General features: G+C 41.3%; 2 protein-coding genes across 2 annotated transcripts; both read left to right on the plus strand.

The window, feature by feature from the left end:
• The first annotated feature begins 5,271 nt into the window (after positions 1-5,271).
• Positions 5,272-19,632, plus strand: akap12a (A kinase (PRKA) anchor protein 12a). Its single transcript, XM_034195082.1, has 8 exons — positions 5,272-5,484; positions 8,533-8,535; positions 14,042-14,144; positions 14,727-17,396; positions 17,430-18,721; positions 18,830-19,029; positions 19,117-19,534; positions 19,600-19,632. The coding sequence occupies exons 1-8, from the start codon at positions 5,389-5,391 to the stop codon at positions 19,630-19,632; spliced, it is 4,815 nt and encodes a 1,604-aa protein (XP_034050973.1). The 5' UTR covers positions 5,272-5,388.
• LOC117501209 lies at positions 19,529-21,611 on the plus strand. Its single transcript, XM_034160065.1, has 3 exons — positions 19,529-20,661; positions 20,692-21,371; positions 21,499-21,611. Exons 1-2 carry the CDS (start codon positions 19,637-19,639, stop codon positions 21,341-21,343), a joined length of 1,677 nt encoding a protein of 558 aa, XP_034015956.1. The 5' UTR covers positions 19,529-19,636; the 3' UTR covers positions 21,344-21,371; positions 21,499-21,611.
• The last annotated feature ends 940 nt before the right edge of the window (positions 21,612-22,551 follow it).

A 22,551-nucleotide genomic window follows, 5' to 3' on the forward strand; every position in this document is an offset into this window, starting at 1 on the left:
TTCAGGACCTGAGTTGAGGTTCAATTACCTGTTCTGAGCACACAGAGGCGCTGCAGGCTGTGTGATCATGCAACCACATATAAACCTGTTCTCCAGCTGATTCACTCTGGATGCACACACTCAGTTTTTGGATGTGTACAGTAGCGCCGTGTTGCACAGATCTGCTTAAAAATTGTGTGCTTTCTGCGCCAGTGCTCTACGCAGACAGGTTTAATTTTTTGTGTCCTCCTCGCGTAGACCTCAGCATACTGCTGCATAGGGAGCAAAAACTCGGCACAGAGCTGCTTAAACTGGGCGTCGAGCTCCTTAAGTCTGTGTTAGTGTGCCTAGATAGAGAGAGTGGTGTCAACTCAGAACATGGTGCCATTTTGGTTCCAACTGCACTGAACGAATGAACGAACTTTAATGTTTCCAACATTTTTAAAAATCATTTAACCACATACAGCAACACATCCAGGTACAGGTACTATCAAAATAAACATAAAAATACAACCCCAATTCCAATGAAGTTGGGTCGTTGTGTGAAATGTAAATAAAAACAGAATACAATGATTTGCAAATCCTCTTCAACCTATATTCAATTGAATACACCACAAAGACAAGATATTTAATGTTCAAATTTCGAAATGGATACCTGTAACACATTTCAAAAAAGCTGGGACAGGGGCAACAAGTTGGGAAAGTTGATGAATGCTCAAAGAACATTCTGTTCTGTTCTGTTTGGAACATTCCACAAGTGAACAGGTTAATTGGAAACAGGTGAGTGTCATGATTGGGTATAAAAGGAGCATCCCCAAAAGGCTCAGCCGTTCACAAGCAAAGATGGGGCAAGGATCACCGCTTTGTGAACAACTGCTTGAAAAAATAGTCCAACAGTTTCTCAACATTCAATTACAAGGAATTTAGGGATTCCATCATCTACAGTCCATAATATAATCAGAAGATTCAGAGAATCTGGAGAACTTTCGACACGTACGCGGCAAGGCCGAACACCAACATTGAATGCCCGTGACCTTCGATCCCTCAGGTGGCACTGCATTAAAAACCAACATCAATGTGTAAAGGATCTTACCGTATGGGCTCAGGAACACTTCAGAAAACCACTGTCAGTTAACACAGTTCGTCGCTACATCTACAAGTGAAACTTAAAACTCTACCATGCAAAGCGAAAGCCATACATCAACAACATCCAGAAATGCCGCCACCTTCTCTGGCCCGAGCTCATTTGAAATGGACAGACGCACGTCAAAAGTGGAAAAGTGTGCTGTGGTCTGATGAGTCCACATGTCAAATTGTTTTTGGAAATCATGGATGTCGTGTCCTCCAGACAAAAGAGGAAAACGACCATCCAGATTGTTACCAGCGCAAAGTTCAAATGCCAGCATCTGTGATGGTATGGGGGTGTGTTAGTGCCCATGGCATGGGCAACTTACACATCTGTGATAGCACCATCAATGCTGAAAAGTACATCCAGGTTTTGGAGCAACACATGCTGCCATCGAAACAACGTCTTTTTCAGGGATGTTCCAGGACAATGCCAAACCACATTCTGCACGTGTTACAACAGCGTGGCTTTATAGTAAAAGAATGCGGGTACTAGACTGGCCTGCCTGCAGTCCAGACCTGCCCATTGAAAATGTGTTGCGCATTATGAAGTGCAAAATACGACAACGGAGACCCCGGACTGTTGAACAACTGAAGTTGTACATCAAGCAAGAATGGGAAAGAATTCCACCTACAAAGCATCAACAATTAGTGTCCTCAGTTCCCAAACGCTTATTGAGTGTTGTTAGAAGGAAAGATGATGTAACACAGTGGTAAACATACTGTCCCAGCTTTTTTGAAACGTGTTGCAGGCATCCATTTCAAAATGAGCAAATATTTGCACAAAAACAATAAAGTTTATCAGTTTGAACATTAAATATCTTGTCTTTGTGGTGTATTCAGTTGAATATAGGTTGAAGAGGATTTGCAAATCATTGTATTCTGTTTTTATTTACATTTTACACAACGTCCCAACTTCATTGGAATTGGGGTTGTAGTTAAGCTATCAAATTTACAAAAATTTACAATTTATGATGATTTATTTAATTTAATTTAAAGCCTGATTTACGCAGTTGCAGCTCTCTAATTCTGTGTCATGCCATGACGTGCGTGACAGTTTAAAGTTCTCCGTCTCTGGATTATGCTTTGTTCTGGACTAATTTGACCCTCAACAAACTTTTCTTTCTACAATCATCACCTCCAAATCAATGGTAAGCTGTACATTTTCCTCTTTTATCGACTTTGTGATGTAACGTTGAAGACTTTTCTGATCCATTTGTAATCAGCGCACGCACTGCAAATACTATTATAATATGATGGTAGATGAAGGACTGAAAGCGGCAAAGTGTCAAATCAGAGCCGGTTGTGATTTGATACTTTGCTGCTGTCACTGCGCAGCCTGCAGCCTGATGTGCATGTCACGGAAATGACTCCGGTCCTACGTGCGAGGGATTTAATGGAAATACAATGCAATTTTATCCGATGTGAGCGAAAAATCCATTGTACAAAATCTGTTATATGTATATTACATGGAAAATAATACAAAAACTTTGGGACTTTTTTGTCCAGTGATTGCGAATATCCTGTTTATACGATGACGGTTTAGGTGAGTTTTACTCTACGTGGGACTGAACAATAAATTTACCTCTCAAAGCTTTCAGCTTCCATCCCACACAGCTGACTTTATTTTCCCAAATTTTTCTTCTGTTCGGATGTGAAGGGAATCTGTACATCTTGAAGCCCTCGCTGTGTCTATTTAACCTGGCATTTTCAGCAAACAAATAAAAAAATAGCTGGATCTACATGCAGACAGATTAACAGTGAACACTATGTTGGAACCAAGATGGCACCAGTAGTCACGTGACCGATTTTTTTTTTTACTTGTCATGTCGCCACTCCCTCTATCAAGACACACTACCCTGCATAGACGGTACGCCACAATACACAATTCTACATTAGCTCTGGTGTGAAAGGGGATTTATTGACTTCTTACCCGTGTAAAATTTGAGAATAGGTTGAATGAGTTGAGAATGGAGTATAAGTTCCATTTGTTAACATTCATTCATAAATCCATTTTCCAATTTCGCACATGCTACTTATTGACACAGTACCGCGGCAGTGGAGTAACCAGATTGAGAATGGTTACAGTCTCTGCCCGATGTAATGTGGAATATGACTGGCTTTGTGTCAATAAACAAATAGAGCTCCTATTGACACAGTACTGTGGCAGTATAGCCACTTAAAAAAAAATGGTTCCACATCTTGTAAATAAAATAGTCACTTTAAAAAGATTCGTAAAATTCCAGAATGTTGTATTTTCCTGATCTTGCATACTGACAATCACTTCTGCTGTGGTGCTAAATGGGAAGGGTGAAAGGATGAGGGCGGTGGGGACTTACTGCTTTGACAACAGTTTACAGTCATGAGATGGAGCATCATGGGAAATGTTGTCATGGGAATCATGGGAAATACACACTGAATGGGCCCAACTCACAGTATCATAAGTGCACAAAATAAATTTTATTTATTTATTTATTTATTTTTAAATCAAGAAGCATCCAGAGACACGGGATTAGGTTTTTATGCTGATGATTCACAGATTTACACACCAGTCAGTGGGTGTTTGATTTTAGTGGGAAAAAAGAAGACTGATAATGTGATGATTGGTTGTGCACTGATCAAACATCTGCATGGTCATTTAGCAATATATATTCTTATGTGATCTGTCACAGAGGAGAAGGTTATAAATCTTGTTTGATTTATGCTTCACCCTGCCTTAACTTGAATTTTTAGAAAAAAAAAAATACTGACTGCAATTTAAAAGAAAACTGGCATAGTACTGCAAAAAAATCTTCCTTTATAATCAATAGTATAGGTAAATCTTGTTTATTTCATACAGAATTTATTATTTCCATGCATTACACTGCTCAACAAAATGTTTTTTTTTTCTTACATGGACTTTTGGGGTGCTGAATCAGAATCTGAGCTCAGATTTCCTCTATCCCATCATGCTTTTTTACAGTCTGCATGTTCCATATTGATGCATTATGCAAAAGTTGCTCATTCACTCACAAGTTTGACACCACTAATCGTACACAAAAGCAGATTCAAAAGCAGTTTTTAAACCAGGTTCGCGAAATGTGAACAAGAGCCATAATATCATTTATGGCACCGAAGGGGTGTGCGAAACTGCAGCTTTTGCTTCAATGCTTGATACAAGAAATATGTTTTCATATCTCAAGAACGCTGACAAAAACTAACACTAGATTCGGATTCACAGCCCCCAAATGACCTAAAATCTGTTGGAAAAACTCCATGCAAGAAAAATCATGTTGATCCATGTTATTTTTTGGTCTGCCACACACACCTAGATAGACCTACCACAGTTTCAGCCAAAATAAAGAAAACTGATCTCGATCATTTTCCCTGTGCATATGAGATCAGACTTTAAGGTTCCTGTACAGTTTAGTGCCGTCTTCTCTCACAGATTTGTTGAACATTGTGGACCTCACCGTGTTTTTGCACTTAGGCTGCAGACTTTGAGCTACATAAGATGAAAAAGAAGTCACCAGGCTTCAGGACCTTTTCCCTGATCAGACTCTAGTTTTATATTGCATTCAATTTTTAAAATATAAACCTAAAACATTCAAGGTGCACTGTATTTATGTTGATGCAAAATGCTGCAGCAATTCCTTCAACCATCACTGCAACGCAAGGTGCTCAACTGTCCACCAGGAGCAACTTGGAGATGAAGGACTTTGTCCCCAGGGCACCTGAATGACTTCACTGTCCCAATTTGGGAAATGAACCTGTCACCCTGTCATCACAAACTGGGTTCTAGATGCTTTAGTCCACCACTTTATCCTTAAAATTAAGCTACAATGAGAAATACAATTAGTGTTATGGTTATTATTTTCCATTTGTGCTTTGTAGTCATAATCTGATTGATTAATTTATGTTTTTTTTATTTAAGTTATGAGGTATTTATTTTTGTTAAATTCTTTTAAACCAATAGAATCTGTATTTTTCGTGTGTGATTTTCTGCAAGTTATTTTTTTCCCCCATGCAGTCCTATAACCTCTGTCACATGCAATTACAGCTAACAGTATTTTGCAGTGACGCCTTCAGGTCAGTCATGTCAGGACAGGCTGTTTTCCTGCAGCTTTCTGTTTAACGCACTGAGAGGCGTGCCGTGCCGTGCCGTGCCGCGCAGCATTCGGCTTCATGTGATTCTGCAAGGAGGCGTTTCGGCGCTTCGGAGTCTCTCCCGCAACTGCTTTTTCCACACATCTGAGATTACTTGCGCCACGCGTGCCAGGTTCTTTCCGCAGTGCGCCGGTAGTTATGGGAGCCGCTCAGTCTGCGCAGCGGGACGGCGGGAAGAACGCGGCCGCGGAGGAAGACGACCGGAGGAATAAAGTGGATGATGCTGAACACAAGGTGAAAAGACCCGCAAGAACTCGTTCTTATGCACAACTTTAAAAGACATCCTGTGGTTTAAAAAAGGTGCTGAAACAGAATTTTATCACTGATTTATGCTGCCACTTTCTTATTAGTGATCACATTGTTGAGTTCAGTCACAGAGCATGCACGTCATAAAGGGAAGCGTTTGAAAATATTTTACAATGCTAGTTTTTTTTTTTTTTTTTTTTTTTTTTTTTGCTCAAAGTCTCGTGCAGGCTGCTAATGTTTGCATTTTCCTCAGATTTAAAACAACAACAACAACAACAACAACAAAAACACCTATCATTTTCCAAAGCCCCCTTGCAAATCCCAGGGGAGGGATGAAGTTTCTCCTTTGCAGCACTCAGCACAAAGTAACATCGATTATTTGTGTTCCACGTTTCCGGAACAGGAAGACAGACAGCAGCACTGTGTTATTATTTAATGCTGCCATAAGGAGCAGGACGAGTTAGACCATTTGGCAAAGCACCTTTTTTTTTTTTTTTTTTAATGTTGCACTTTGATTTTTGTCCTAAAAACTTTTCCATTAGGCAGTGAATGTGTTCACATCCTCATAGTCACACAAATAAAAGGTGAATGTGAGTAGGTATTTAAAAATCTTACAATAAGCACTTATCTTTTAAGTCAAATGTTTTACTTTTTTCTACATTTTTACAGTATTGCGCAAGTCAGCCCCATTATTACTACTACTGAAATATCCAAATAGTCATATTCTAACAAAAATAGTTGTTTTTTCTTTACATTACAAAATAATCAGCTATCAAATATGAAATTTCATTTTCCAAAAAAGTGAGAAAAAAATTCCTTAATTGTGTTATGTGCACGACAACACAAAGACATGATCACTCAAGAGCATCATTGTAAAAATAAGAGTCAATATAACCTGATTTTTAGCACAATTGTTGCACCTAATGTTTTTGCAAAGCATTATGAAGCTCCTGCACAAACAACTGTTTCTTGATTAACAAACAACACGAACAACATTATTATGCAGTGACGACCCAAAAAATATTTCAAATGACTTAAAGGTGAATGTGGATCTTACAATGAGACACTACAAACTTCAGTGCTGTGGGGAAAAAAGGAATGAATCTGATTTTGGGTGAGGGTTACTGTGTGTTACTATGAATTTTTGTGCATGTGGGTGTGTGCACGAACATTAGCCGAAGAACACGTGCTCCTTATTCACTCTCAGCCCCTCAGACATCAACCTAATCTGGCTCAGGGATTTGAACTTTGAGACACTTTGGGTGGTTTAACTGTAAAGTTGTTATCGCAACAAGATAAGAACTGAACTATAGCTTTTGTTTCCAGAACATGGCTTTGGAGCTCTGACTTCAATAAATTAAATAATTAGACTTTTTTTTTTTAATATGAGTACATGTTATGATGGATTTACTGTTCAGATACAAAGGTTTCTTGCAGCTGACTACCATACTTTATTTTAGTCACAACAAAATTAAAAGTACCTACTTCTCTGTGATTTTAAATATATGAAACACCTTTTACATGCTTTTAAAAATTTGCAGGATCCCCTACAAGTTGCTGGACACCACCAGTATAACCAGCAGGAGACCACGGATGTGTTCAGTGAATTTGGTGACACCACACCTGAATTTATTGAATTATTTTTCTGGTGTCTCTTTTCATTTTTGCACTTTGTAGACGGTCCCTACGCTTCAGTTTCTCAGCCGTCTGCTCGTTCAGATCAATATTATTTTTCCAGCTCAGAGGGCGGCTCATATGGATAAAAATAAGGTTGTAGCTCATTGTCTACCTTCCTGAGGTTAGAAACTAGTGTTTGTTTTGCTACGTTTCTCTTAAGATTGTTGAGCTGTGAACTTGTCAAACGGTAACGTAGGTTACGGTTTGACAGGTCAAATTCCTCACCTGTCACTGTCCTCAGAGTGGGACATGCCCAGCAGAAGCGGGCTCATCACACCAGAAGCGAGAGCTGCTCGGGGCTCACCTCTCCACCTCACTGGCAGTAATGACTCCCCCACCCCCTGCCAAAAAAATAAATAAATAATAATAATAATAATAATAATTTTTGCAGTGATAGGGTTTGCAATCAAGATTTCCTGCAGTAATTGATGCATCAACTGAAATCCATAAACTACTTAAACTGAAAAAATACGTGTATATTATAATTGATATTCACATTTTGTGAGACCCCTGTTCACGTTTTTAGGAGATATTTTTTAAGTATTCACAATTTGCAATTAATGGTTTGCAGATAATTTGCGATTTGCAGCTGATTCATGTTTTGGGGGTTTAACATGCCTCTGAGATTGAGAGATGTTTGGGAAGAACCTGTGGAGTCATGAGTTTACTGGCCAGAGGTGTTTTAAGATGCCAATACCTTTGCAGGAGAACAAAGGGCAAAGTCGGGATAACCGAAATACAGTTGTGAAACTTGGATGCTACCCAGTGACCTAAGAAGATGACTACATATCTTTGGTACTAGGCCTCTTTGGAGACTCAGATGAGGCTTATCACTTGCATTATGAGGTCATGTCAGCTACAGTATTGTGGCCACATGGCAAATTTTTTTCTGGGCATGATCCATCTCATAGCTGCCTCAGTGTTGAGGATCCACCAACTAGAAAAGTCGTTCTCAATGTGTGTTGTATAATGGCACTACCTCTGACCTTGCTGACATGAGATTTGGGGTTCCACAGGGATCTGTTTTAGGCCCTTTGCTTTTCTCCCTGCATGTGGCACCCCTTGGGCGTATACTGCGGAGTTTTGGGATTGCCTTTCATTGTTATGCTGATGATACTCAGTTGTACATGCCGATAACTGCGGGAAATCTCACTCCCATAAAATCCCTGGAGGACTGTCTTCTATCAGTGAGAAGTTGGATGTCTAGTAACTTCCTACTTTTAAACTTCGGCATCAGTTTGACCAGCTGGCACTCAGCCTGGGTCCGTGTGTCATACATCATATGGACAAAATGAGGAACCTTGGGGTAATTTTTGATCCCACGTTGTCTTTTGACCTCCACATCAGGGATGTTACTAGAAGGTAGGACTGCTTTTTTCCATCTGAGAAATATAGCGAGGATCCGCTCCATCCTGTCCATGGCTGATGCCGAGACCCTGACTCATGCTTTTGTTTCTTCTAGACTAGATTATTGTAATGTTCTATTTTCAGGGTTACTGCAGTCCAGCATTAGGGGTCTTCAGCTGGTTCAGAACGCTGCCGCCAGACTTCTGACATGTACCAGAAGGTCTGAACATATCACACCCATTTTGGCATGTTTGCACTGGCTCCCTGTCTCTGTGAGAGCAGATTTTAAGGTTTTGCTATTGACTTATAAGGTTGTTCATGGACTGGCGCCATCTTATCTGGCTGATCTGGTGGAACTCTACATGCCGGCCCGGGCTTTGCGGTCGCAGGATGCGGGACTTCTCTGTGTTCCCAGGGTGAAGAAGTCAGCAGGTCAAAGAGCCTTTTTGTATCGTGCACCCACCCTGTGGAACGGTCTTCCTGCGACTGTGAGGCAGTCTGAGTCCGTGGACATTTTTAAGTCAAGACTCAAAACCTATTTTTATTCTCTTTCTTATTAATAGTTTTTATTTTTATTTGTTTTATTCTTTTACTTCTGTTTTTATTTATGTGTTTGAATTTTTTTTAATTCATTTTTAATTATTTATTCAATTTTATGTTGACTTGTTTTATGTAAGGCGCCTTGAGACGGCTTTTGCTGTGATTTGGCGCATTATAAGCTAATTCAATTAAATTCAATTAAATTAGAAAAGACCAAAGGAATGCTTGTGTCTCACCTGGTTGTGGTAGATATAGGGTTACTTTCAAGAAGTGGGGATGGACTGGTTTTCTGCTTGGGGAGGGGGGTTGTTATGCAGGATTGGGGGTGATTCTGTTATGTGGTGGATGTGGTGACATGTGGCACTGGTGCATGCTCCCAGACTTGATATGAACTTAAAATACAAAAGGTCAAAGTCAAGGTCATTCATTTTCTGATCCTGCATATTCCAGTTAAGGGTCATGGAGGGGGGCTGCAGCCTATCAAAGTGGTCACTGGGTGAAAAGTGAAGTACACCCTGGAGAACATGCACACTCCACACAGTCATTCCATGTTACATATCAGCTGAGTGGATCCTTGTCATTTGATGTCACAGGACATGGATTATGTCCCATTTGTGTTGCGTTACATTTACAGTGCAATTTGGTTCCATTTAGTGTGCAAATTTGGTTCCATATGTTTGGTACTTGCACGCTGCGAATACTGCTCACGAGTGCAGGCAGCATTTAGCTAAACATGCAGAGTTTGTTTTGCTGACGGACAATGATTTGAAGGAGCTAATTGACGTGCTAATTCTTCGAACACAGACACACACACAAAACAAATCCACTGCCCTGTAAGCCATCTGGAGGCATGAAGAGCTGTTAAGAGGAAGTTAGAATGAAAAGCTGGACAAATTTCTGACATGATTTCTTTCACTGCACTGAGGAAGTACACTGTCTTTTTTTTTTTTGGATTGTTAATGTCAGAGCAGCAGTGATGCACCAAAGCTGGACAAATTTCTGACATGTTTTGCTGAAGAAGAAAGTATACAAAGTCTTGTTTTTTTTTGGGGGGGGGGGGGGGGGGGGTAACAAAGTCAGTGTAGTGACACACCAAAATGTAAGTCCCTTTTCTGTTGTTAATATAATATCAAATGACAAGGATCTATTTTAGCCATTATATAAATGGAACCAATATTTAATTCAGTGAAAGCTGGAACATACCATTCAACCAGGTGAAGCCAAGTTGAATGGAACATTCTATCTTTCACCTCATGAAGTATTCGTACCATTGAACTCATAAACAAACATTCAATATTTGTATACCATCTCACGCAAGGGTTTCCAGGTCACCCCTCAGATTTTGCTATGAAAATTCTTAGATGTAGGGCTACATACGAGGTCTGTGAGAAAAGTATTGTACCTTTTTATTTTTTTCAAAAACTATATGGATTTGAATCATGTGCGATTACATCAGCCAACCTTGAACCCTCGTGCGCATGTGTGAGTTTTTTCACGCCTGTCGGTTGCGTCATTCACCTGTGGGCAGGCTTTGAGTGAGCACTGGTCCACCCCTCCCGTCGGAATTCCTTTGTCTGAGAACTTGCTGAGAGACTGCCGCTTTGCATAATCAAAAGTTTTCAGAAACTGTGAGACACATCCAAGTGGACACCATTCGAGAAATTCATATGGTTTTCGGTGAAAATTTTAACGGGTGATGAGAGATTAAGGAGTGTTACTATCGCTTTAAGGACAGCCCACGGCGCCGGACAGCGCGCCGCGCCCCGTGCCGCCGTCGTCAGCCTGTTTCAAGCTGAAAACTTCCAAATTTAAGCCTCTGTTGATCCAGGACGTCATGAGAGAGCAGAGAAGTTTCAGAAGAGGTCGGGATCAGCAGTTTATCCAGACATTCCACTGTTAAAGGAGATGTTGTAATGAAAGACGTGCAGACGGATTCGCGTGTCGGCACCCAGCCGCTCATCGCACGGCGGCACAGAGAAACACTTCCGTATTGGAAACCATTCGAAACATTCAGGCGGCTTTCGATGGCTTTCAGTCAAGTGAGTATCCGAGAAATTGTTTAACAGCTGGGCATGTTCGAACTTGTCCTGTAAGGTTTCCAACGGAGGTGTTTTCCTGTGGCACCGCGTCGGAGCTCCTCCTTAGTTGCCCTGGCTGTGTGTTTGGGGTCATTGTCATGCTGGCAGACCCAGCCACGACCCATCTTCAACGCTCTTACTGAGGGAAGGAGGATATTTGCCAAAATCTCGCAATACATGACCCCATCCATCCTCCCTTCAATACGGTGCAGTCACTCTGTCCCCTTTGCAGAAGAGCACCCCCAGAGTATGATGTTTCCACCCTCATGCTTCACGGTTGGGATGGTTTTCTTGGGGTTGTTCTCATCCTCTAAACATGGTAAGTGGAGTTGATTCCAAAAAGCTGTATTCTGGTCTCACCTGACCACATGACCTTCTCCCATGCCTCCTCTGGATCATGCAGATGGTCACTGGTGAACTTCAAATGGGCCTGGACATGTGCTGGCTTGAGCAGGGGGACCTTGCTGCCCTGCAGGATTTTAAACCATGACAGCATCATGTGTTACTAATGGAATCTTTGTGACTGTGGTCCCAGCTCTCTTCAGGTCATTGACCAGGTCCTCCTGTGTAGTTCTGAGCTTTCTCAGAATCATCCTTACCCCACAAAGTGAGATCTTGCATGGAATCCCAGACCGAGGGAGATTGACAGTCATCTTGTGTTTCTTCCACTTTCTAATAAATAATCGTAACAGTTGTTGTCTTCTACCAAGCTGCTTGCCTGTTGTCCTGTAGTCCATCCCAGCCTTGTGCAGGTCTACAGTTTTGTCCCTGGTGTCCTTAGACAGGTCTTTGGTCTTGGCTATGGTGGACAGGTTGGAGTGTGATTGATTGAGTGTGTGAACAGGTGTCTTTTATACAGGTAACAGGTTCAAACATGTGCAGTTAATACAAGTAAAGAGTGCAGAATAAGAGGGCTTCTTAAAGAAAAATTAACAGGTCTGTGAGAGCCAGAATTCTTGCTGGTTGGTAGGTGTTCAAATACTTATTTGCAGCAGTAACATACAAATAAATTATTAAAAAATCATACATTGTGATTTCCTGATTTTTTTTTTTTTTTTTAGATTATGTCTCTCACAGTGGATATGCACCTAAGATGAAAATTTCAGACCCCTCCATGATTTTTATGTGGGAGAACTTGCAAAACCGCAGGGTGTTCAAATACTTATTTTCCTCACTGTATTTACAACATGGTACCATTTTTTCCTTTTTTTTTTTTTTTTTTTGCATCAGATAACCTTTGGCATTAAAACCTTTTGCACTGTATAGGCTAAAAATTGCTTTTTGGCCAAAACGGGGAAAATATGATGGAACTGTAGGAGCTCTCCTGAAAATATCAAACAACGTAGAACTTTGTCATTACAACTTGTTTCTCATGGTCTGAGAGCCCTGCACGTGCCTGGAATTGGGCAAAATCCAGACAGGCTGCCATGTACCTTTTACTAAGGAGTGGCTTCCATCTGGCTACTCTACCATACAGGCTGATTGGTGGATTGCTGCAGAGATGGTTGTTCTTCTAGAAGGTTCTCCTCTCTCCACAGAGGAATGCTGAAGCTCTAACAGAATGACTATCAGGTTCTTGGTCACCTGTCTGACTAAGGCCCTTCTCCCCAGTCACTCAGTTTAGACGGGCGGCCAGCTCTAGGAAGAGTCCTGGTGGATCCAAACTTCTTCCATTTATGGATGATGGAGGCCACTGTGCTTATTGGGACCTTCAAAGCAGCAGAAGTGCTTCTGTACCCTTCCCCAGATTTGTGCATTGAGACAATCCTGTCACAGAGGTCTACAATCCTGTCACAGAGGTCTACAGACAGTTCCTCTGACTTCATGCTTGGTTTGCGCTCTGACATGCACTGACAACTGTGGGACCTTATATGTGTCTTTCCAAATCATGTCCTATCAACCGAATTTACCCAAGGTGGATTCCAGTTAAGCTGTAGAAACTTGTCAAGGATGATCAGTGGAAACAGGATGCACCTGAGCTCAATTCTGAGCTTCATGGCAAAGACTATGAATTCTTATTACGTCCCCCAAGGACATAATAAAATCATGGGTTTTTATTCATTTGTCTGTCTGTCTGTTAACACGACTATGTCAAAACTATTGCACAGATTTTGGCAAAATTTTCACCACAGATAGATATTTGGCCAGAGGTGGGCAAACGAGGGCAAAGACACTGTAGCTTTTCCTTGCAACCAGTCACCTCAGCAGGTGGGTTGCTGATGAGCTTCTCTCCTGAACATAAACACCTGATTGTCATTGAAATTATCTGCTGAGACACCTCATCATTAATGAAATCACCTGCTGAGGTGACTGGTAGCAAGGCAAACCTCCAGTGTCTCAGCACTTCATGGCACATGATTGTCCACCCCTGTATTATTAGGCCATGGAAAACTCCATAAAATTTTGGAGGTGATCCGGATTCTGGATCAAAATTTCACTTTATATAGGCTTTGAAGGATTAGGTAAAAAAAAAAAAAAAAAAAAAAAATTCAGATTGCTTTTGTATGTACATGTGACTTCTTAGTTTTTTTTTTTTAATAAATTTGCAAAAATCTCAAAAAAAAATTTCTTCACATTGTCATTATGGGGTATTATGTGTAGAATTTCGAAGGAAAAAAAATAATTTCATCCATTTTGGAATAAGGCTGTGATGTAACAAAATGTGGAAACTTTCTGCATGCACTGTAAACCTACATTTAGGAATTTTTCTAACAAAATCTGAGGGGGTGACCAGGGGAAGTTACTGAAATTTTGGTGAGTTGGCACGGAATAACCCCACAGAAAAGATCAGGTCCTTTGTGCTGGGACCTTTGTGCTGTGAGGCAACCGTGTGAAACACTTTGCCATGTGCTGCTCTAAAGTCAAAGTTAAATCTGTATATTCTATTTTCTGCTTTATTTCAGCCTCTCCAAAACAAAGATCAGATCTCCAAAATCAATGGAAAAACAGATGACGGCTCTGTAGCAGAAGTTATTGATCACTGTGAGGATGAAGTTGCACCAGATGGTGGGTACTCAAAATATGTGTATTCCTGAATGTTGCGAGTATCAGCGTAATTCGATAGCAGTCATTTTCCAAGTTCACATCCCACATACAGACAAACTGATGGGTGAGTTTAGAAAAAAAGGTAAAATTTGTTGTTTTCCCCCAAAGAGAAAAAAATACAATTATGCATCATTCCTGATATCACACACATCATCTAACCCACTCATGAATGTTTGGATGTTATGTCATATCTCAGGGACTGCTGCTCTTAATTTTGGAGAAAATTTATTTGGGAATGGCATGTTTCTATTTGGTGCAACTATCTTTCCATAAATTGACCAGTAAATCCTTTTTTTTTTTTTAACTTCAACTCAGATAAATGAGCCCTAACTGTATCTCAGTAAAACAATATAAAAGCTTTATGATGTTGTAATACAGAACGGCACAGATTTTGTATGTTGTGAATAGTTTAACAGCAAAATCAAGACCCCAAATCAACCCAAAAATGTACTTGGTGGGCAGATTGTGTATAGCAGGGAAAATATGCCTGGTCTATTCATGACATGAGATGTTAATTTTTGCTTCTTGTTTCTCTACACAAAGATGCTGCAGAAACAGAAAAGCCACTAAAAGATGCAGAATTACAAAGTGTCAAGACAAACCCAAAGGTGTCACCTGAAGCTAAAGAAACAGGACCTCCAGAAATGACCAACATGGAAGTAACACAAAAAGACATCAATGAAAATTTTAGGAGATTTTTGGAAACCATCACTTTGAAGGTTACACCAAAGAAAAACTCAGGTGAAAACGAAACGGCAAAAGACGTGCCCATTGAGACCAATCGGCAAGAATCTCCCAGACCAGATGTCGAGGATCACATTTCCAAAAGTGAGTATGTTGAACTCAATGCTGATCTGAATGCAGCACAGGAAACTGTCAGTAATGATTCAACAATTTTCCCCACACCAACAGACCTTACATCCAATGACATCAGAGACAACACAAAAGAAATGTGTGGCAAAATAAAAGAAACCAATGTGGAAACTCCACCTGGACACACTGATGCAGAAATGACTTCCCCCATAAGTGAACAAGAAAACAAAAATCAAGAAGCCACACCTGAAGAAGAGCCATGCCGCTCATCTCCCTGCAGTCCTGACGAAGTTATCATATCTCCAATTAAAAGGTTTTTTACAACCGGTATCTTTTCTGGTCTACGGAAAAAGAAGAAGCCACCAGATGACGAGACAAATGATAAAGAACCGACAGACACTGAAAGAAAGACATCTGCTGAGACGACAGAGCAGCATGTACAGAAGGAAAAAGAAACTGGTCTAGGTGTTGAGACAGGAGCTAAAGAAAACAAAACAGAAGAGGAGATCTTTGATGCATCGCCAGCTGAGATAACAGATGGCACCAAAGTTAGAGAAAAAACCTTTGAAGGGAAATCACCTGCTACAGAACCATCAACCCTCACTGTGGTTGAGCCTGAAAATCTAAATCTGCAAGACAAAGTTAAAGCCAGTCCTATAAAAAGACTACTGTCAGGGTCCAGTTTTAAGAAACTCACCAAAAAACAGAGATGCAGAAGAGCAAGTGACTCAAAGCTGAGTGAGTCTGGGAGACTTGTTTCTGATCAGCTAACATCATCTCCTGAGGCATCAGAGAGTCCTGCACAACATCTCACAGAGGCATCAGGACAAGAGGACGGAACGTGGGCTTCCTTCAGAAAACTTGTGACTCCAAAAAAGCACATGAAGAGACTTTCTTTGCCCAATGAGGCGACACAAGAGTCAAGAATCTCAGGATCACTGGAGGAACCGAACATACGTGAAAGAGACAAAATATCAGATCTGAGTGCAGAAGAGAGAAAAAAAAGAAAAGACTCATCTGTTTCGTGGGAAGCTGTTTTGTGTGGATCTGGAAGGAGAAGGAGTCGAAAAACGTCAGACTCTGAGGATGAAATGCTCCAACACGAGAAAGGCACCAACAAAGACTCTGAATCCAATCATGTTGCAGAATCACCAGGAAGTTCAAAGGAACCCGAGGAGCTTTTAACCACTTCCCCCCAACAAACAGAAAGTCCTTCAGATGGCGATGGAGAGTCAACATGGAAATCTCTTAAAAGACTTGTTACCCCACAAAAGAAATCAAAGGATGAAGAAAATATGCAATCATCTGATAGTGACGTTGCTCTAGATGAACATTCCTTTTCAATAAAGAAACTTCTGCCAGGACGAAAAAAGAGGAAGTCTGTGGAAAAGGAAGATAGGGCATCTTTAGATGACTTTGCTAAGGAATTAGCATTGGATGATGAAGAATCAGAAACACCAGCTGTGGTTCCACTGTCTGAGTTTGACACAGTTGAAATAGAGGTTCACACACAATCACAGGCAGATGCAGGAAGTCAAATGACCAAGGCAGGAGATGAAGCACCCCAAAAATACCTCTTAGGTGAGCCAAATGAACCAGTAGTGTTCTGTCATAGTCCAATAACAGAAACAGAAAAAGGCAAACATGAGGCTTTAGAAAATCTGTCACCTACAACCCCCAGTTCGAACGACGAATCTGAATCTGCTGAATTAATAAGCAAGCACCAACAGCTCAGTGATATTCCAGAGGAGACGATGACTACTGCAGCTTCAGTCACAGAGGAGGTAGTCAGAGATGACACGATAGCAGAAGATGTGATCGAGATCACATCGGAGGCTATTACAGCACCAGAGCCTCTGGACAGTACCCAAGCTGATGAAACGGAGATGATCTCTGCAGTTTCCCAGTTAACAGATTCTTTAAAGACATCTGGCAATGCAACACCTGTTCCAGTAGATAGTGGCATCAAGGAAACAGAAGTGCTCCTGCAGCAAGTCGTTGAAACCATCTCCATGACCCCAAAGGATGTCCCAATGTGTTTGAAAGAGCTAAGCCTAGAGAGTAAGATGGGCTCCACTGTTCTGCAAGTACAAGAGACATGTTTAAAAGAAGAACCAACAATTCTGGCAAAGCACAACATGCCATTTTCAACCCCTGTAAACACAGATCTATTCAAACTGGATAGAAAAGACCAATTCACAGCAACAACCCAAACAGAGACCGAATCTGAAGTCAGCAACACCATTTCTATAGAATCTGTATCTGATCCTACTGAAGAGTTTGTCAGTGTTAAATGTCCAGGAGAGGAAGTATATCAGGACAGCGTTTCTCAGACAGAAGAAAGCATTAAAGAATTACAAAGTCTGGATAAAAGCCAACCTCTGGAGGAATGTTTTTCTGTCAAAAGTGAAGCTGTACACGAGGTGCATTTGCCTGAAAGTGAAGAAAGTGGCATGACTGGATGTTGTGTCATTGCAGTTCATCAAGACGAAGTAGAACTTCCAAAACTTAAAGATTCAGCTGCTGCAGAAACAGATGAAAACAAGAAAAAACTGAAGGAAGAAGTACAAACTCTGTTAGAAAAAGAATCTCTCATTACACAAAATGTCAGTGAACAAGTCCAACGTGAAGATCAATGCCCACTGCCTGTTGTGGTGCCGGAATGGCAAAAATTAATAACTTTACCGGAAGACAAGCCTGGATCTGAAACATTTACAGATGAACCCAAAAATAGAGCAACACCATTCATGAAAATCAATGTTGGGCAAGAAAACAACAGTGAACTGCAAGCGGATGATTCCAATGCTGAACAAGTTCAACTATTAGAAGTAATAGAAGGTGTACCACCAAGCACTTTACATTTGAAGGAGGGTAGGGTTCAATCATTCAACATGGAAGAAACATCAGGAAACCTCCTGACACAAGAAATAGTTAATGATGAACCAGAAAAGGTGACTGAGCAGCTCACTGAAGTCAATATTCAGCCAGACTATGAACTACAAACAGATGCTGACAAACCCAAACATGTTCAAGTGTTAGAAGTACTAGAAAGTGTACAAGCAGAAGAACCCAAAAAGATCACAGCGCCACTGGCTGAATTACATTTTAAGGATGAAGCTGCTGAAAGTGAACGTGTTAATGTGTTAAAAGTCATACAAGGAACCAAATTAGATTCAGAGGCGACTAGGGCTCAGATGCTTGTAATGGAAGCAATATCAGAAGACACTATGGCAGCAAAAATAGTTAAAAATGAATGTGAACAGGCACTAGATGATCGCTCTGAAATCAATGTTGTAGATGAACTACAAATGGATGCAGCACAGGCTGAGCACATTAAATCATCATCACAAGTCTTACAGCCTGTACAAGCAGCCACACTAGATACAGAGAAGGAAATAATATCAGCAAACCTTCCAGTATCAGAAAAACCTACAGGTGAAATCAAAAAGACAACAGTGCCCGTCACTGAAGGCACTGTGGAATCAGAGAACAAAGTAAAACAAGTGGAAGCTGACAAACCCGAGAATTCTCAAGAATCACAAGTATTAGAAACTGTACCAACAGGCACATTAGAGTCAGAGGACGGGAGGATTCAGCTGGTCAGAAAGGAAGTAACAACAGAAAAAAACGTTAAACGTGAACCCAACCAGACAATCAAGGACCTCACTGAAGTAGATACTGAGCAAGAAGATGAACTACAAATGGAAGCTACCCAACCTGAGAATGTTCAAGTGCCTGATGTTTTAGAAGCTGTACAACTGGCCATGGTAGAGTCTGAAACAGGTGCTGCACAATTTCAGGAAAAGGAAGAAAAGTCAGAGGACAGTGAATCTTCAGAAGCAGCTGCTGCTGAACCCAAAAAGTTAACAGTGAAAACTGAAATGCAAGAGCTTGAAAAACCCGAGCAAGGCCAAGCACCAGACATATTAGAAGCCACATCACAATCAGGACAGGGTGGCGTTGATCTGGAACGGGAAGTACCATCACAGGACATTTTGACAGCAAAAATATTTACAGATAAACCCAAACAAGTAGCTGAGCATTTCATTGTTGAGTCAGAAGATGAGATGCACATAGAAGTTGTCAAAGAACATCTTCAACTGTTTAATTTTCTGGAAAGAGAAGTAACATCAGAGGACCCTCCAGAATCACAAAAAACCATAGATGAATTCAAATGTACAACAGAGCCTCCAACTGAAAACAAAGATGATCTCCAAGTGGAGGCTGCTGAACATGAACATACTCAAGTAACTGAAGTAATGAAAACTCAACAAGCAGTCACCTTAGATCCAGAAGACAAGTATGTCAGATCACCCAAAAAAGACATTCCAACAGCAGAAGACTTTTTAGCTGGACCAAAACAGCCGAGCAGTCCCATGGAAGAGAACACAGAGTCAAAAACTGACCACGTTCAAGATTTAGACCAGTTACCATGTGACACAGAAGATGTTTCAGGTACAGATAAGACTGAGCTTGAAGTTGTGGCACAACAGGATCAGCCCGCAGAAGTACAAAATGATGCTACAAATGTCCCCGAGGTTATAAATGAGTTACAGACATCAACAGGTGTTTGCTTTCCTTCTGTTGATGAGAAAACAAGTAGTGTTCAGGTCCAAGAAAAGACTGTTACATATGAAGAAATGCCAGCAATTTGTGCAGATGACACCTTTTCTGGAGTAACATATGAACCCAAAGATGAAGCGCATCTCAGTGAGGTACAAGTTTGTGATGAGGGAGAAAAAGAAGATGAAATGATGAAGACGGCTACAGCTGAGCTAATGACAAGTAACCTAAAAGAAACTACAACACCTGATGCTTCAAATGATACTCAAGAACCCTCACTCAACACAGTGGCAAGAGTGCCAAAGTTCAGTGAGACAACCGAGGTGGTAACAGCGTTAATGAAATGTGACCAATCTGAGATGGAAGAAGGCGAGTGCGTGGGTGTGATGATGTGTGAGCAATCAGGACTATCTGGGGACGGTCTTGAAAATCAAGCACAGCTGGACCACGTGGACACAAAATCAGAACAGACAAATGTTGACACGGTGTTTGAAGTAGGGGTAACAGAAGCGACAAAAGGCTCAGATGATCATCATGAAATGGAAAATACCAAAGAAGAAGGAATTACAGAGGAAAGTCTAGAGAATTTCCCAGAGGCGTTACCTGAATGTACAGTTGTTCAATCTGTTCACATGCAACAAGAAGTTTTAAAGCTGACAAATGTTCAAACAGAAGCAACTGAGCTGATTTTCCATAAATTAAGTGAAGAGAATCAAAAAATGATGCAAGATAGCTCTGAGATCATTCCTGATCCACAAGCTGAAGAGCCTGAAGTGACCAAAGCTGAAATCTCACTCAAATGCAACGCCTCTCAGGATCACAACTACACCAGAGATATTCAAGGAAATTTAAATGCATTTATTAGTCATCACATAAAATCTTCAGTCACAACCAAAGCAGCGACATGCTCAGAAAGTTTATCTGCAAACATCATGGAAGCACAAAGTCCACAAAAGGACCAAATCTATGGCAGTGAACCAAGTCATAGTGCATCAGTGGTTCCTCAAAACTCTGCACTGGTGTCATCAACAGGTAATGAGAAGTTCCGCTCCAGCCTTTCTTTGGAACTCACCACCGATACACAGTTTGGACAGCTGAAAGCGCCTGCTTCCCCACCAGTGGCAGAAAGAAGAGAAACTGTGAAACAAACAGATACGTGTCAAGTTCTAGTTCAGACAGTAGAACACATGAAGCAAACAAATGCACCTGAGGAAGCCGAGAGTCAAAAACCGACAGAAATAAGCAGTGTTGCTGTTCAGGAAACAGAAACCTCAGAAGCGACAGCAAATCTTGATTCAACAGAACCCACTGTGATCAAAAATCAGTTATCGGTGAAGGACGTCGTCGTTCATGTGAAGGAACTCATGCAAGAAGTACAACAAACAAAATCAGTAGAAAGAGTAATTCCAGTACAACCAGAGACAACAAAGATCCAGGAAACAGAAGCTGTCCAAGAAACAGAAGCTGCAGAATCAGCACCTCAATCAGAGGAAGCTTATGAGTTGGATGTGTGGCTGGATGCTGAGGAAGACACAGACGCTCGTGAGCCAACAGACGTGTCCCTTCTTTTAAAACATGACACACAGGTTTTCCGTGCAGAAATGGCAATAGTGGAACCTGAGTTTGAAATGGCTCCAGAGTGTCATACAGCGGAAGGTACTGAGCCAGAAATGGAAAAAACAGGAGGAAGAGGCGACTGTGAGGGTGAAGGTGAAGATTTAACTGCTGCATGTGAGCATCCGGAAACTACAACTGAGAGCATCACTACGGCAGAATGTGACTAAAACCAATCCACGTCACTGTTGCTACCTGGTAAACATCTACTCATTTTCATTTTCTAAGCCCATTAATAGTTTTTGGTTTTCTACATAAATCATGCAATACATTCATGTAAAAACCAAAACAAATGGACATCATTCAACATTTTCTTACTTTCTAGGATGGACAACCAAAAAGGAAGCCATGCAAGATGATTCCAAAAGGCTACTGTCAAGAAGATGAACTACAGTAGAAGAAAACTACAGAAAGGCATCACAGAAAGGCATCTTCTTGCTATTTTTCACACACACACACACACACACACTGAGATATATATATATATATACATACATATATACACGAGGTCTGTTAGAAAATTATCCGACCTTTTTATTTTTTTGCAAAAACCATATGGATTTGAATCACGTGTGATTGCATCAGCCAAGCTTGAACCTTTGTGCGCATGCGTGAGTTTTTTCACTCCTGTCGGTTGCGTCATTCGCCTGTGAGCAGGCTTTGTGTGAGCAGTGGTCCACCCCCTCATCGGATTTTATTGCGAATAAATGTCTGAACGATTTGGAGCTTTGCTGCATCATGTTTTTCCAGAAACTGTGACAGACCTCCAGGTGGACACCATTTGGAAAATTCAGATGGCTTTCAGGGACGATTTTATGGGGATTACACAGATTAAGGAGTGCTCCAGCCGGTTTAAAGACCGCCCACAGCGTCTGAGAGTGCGGCGCACTCCGAGCGCCGATCGACGGGCTGACACCCCGCTGAAACAACCAGATCATTTCCAACGTGAAGGTTTTGTTGATCCGGGACGTCGTCTGACTTCCACAAAAATGGCAGAAGACGTGGACATCAAGACTTTTTCGGCACATTCCACTGTTACAGGAGTTTTTTTCATGGAAAGAGAAGCGGAGGGATGTGCCACCGTGCCACTCATGGCGCGGGACAAAAGCACATCCGTGTTGGTCTCACAGGATGGCTTTCAGACGGCTTACGGTGGGTTTTCAGTCGTGTGACTATCCGAGAAATTGTGCATGAGCTGGACATGTCAGAACATGTCCTGTGAGGCTTCATCACGCCGTTGCTTTGCGCCATGTGGCTCCACCGCGATGCGCGGAATTCCTCCGCACGTCTGTCTCAACGTGCCGAAAAAGTGCAGATGTCCACGTCTTCCGCAATTCCTGTGGAAGTCAGACGACATTCCGGATCAACACAGCGTCCA

Source organism: Thalassophryne amazonica, chromosome 19, assembly GCF_902500255.1.
Source record: "Thalassophryne amazonica chromosome 19, fThaAma1.1, whole genome shotgun sequence".
Classification (NCBI taxonomy): domain Eukaryota; kingdom Metazoa; phylum Chordata; class Actinopteri; order Batrachoidiformes; family Batrachoididae; genus Thalassophryne; species Thalassophryne amazonica.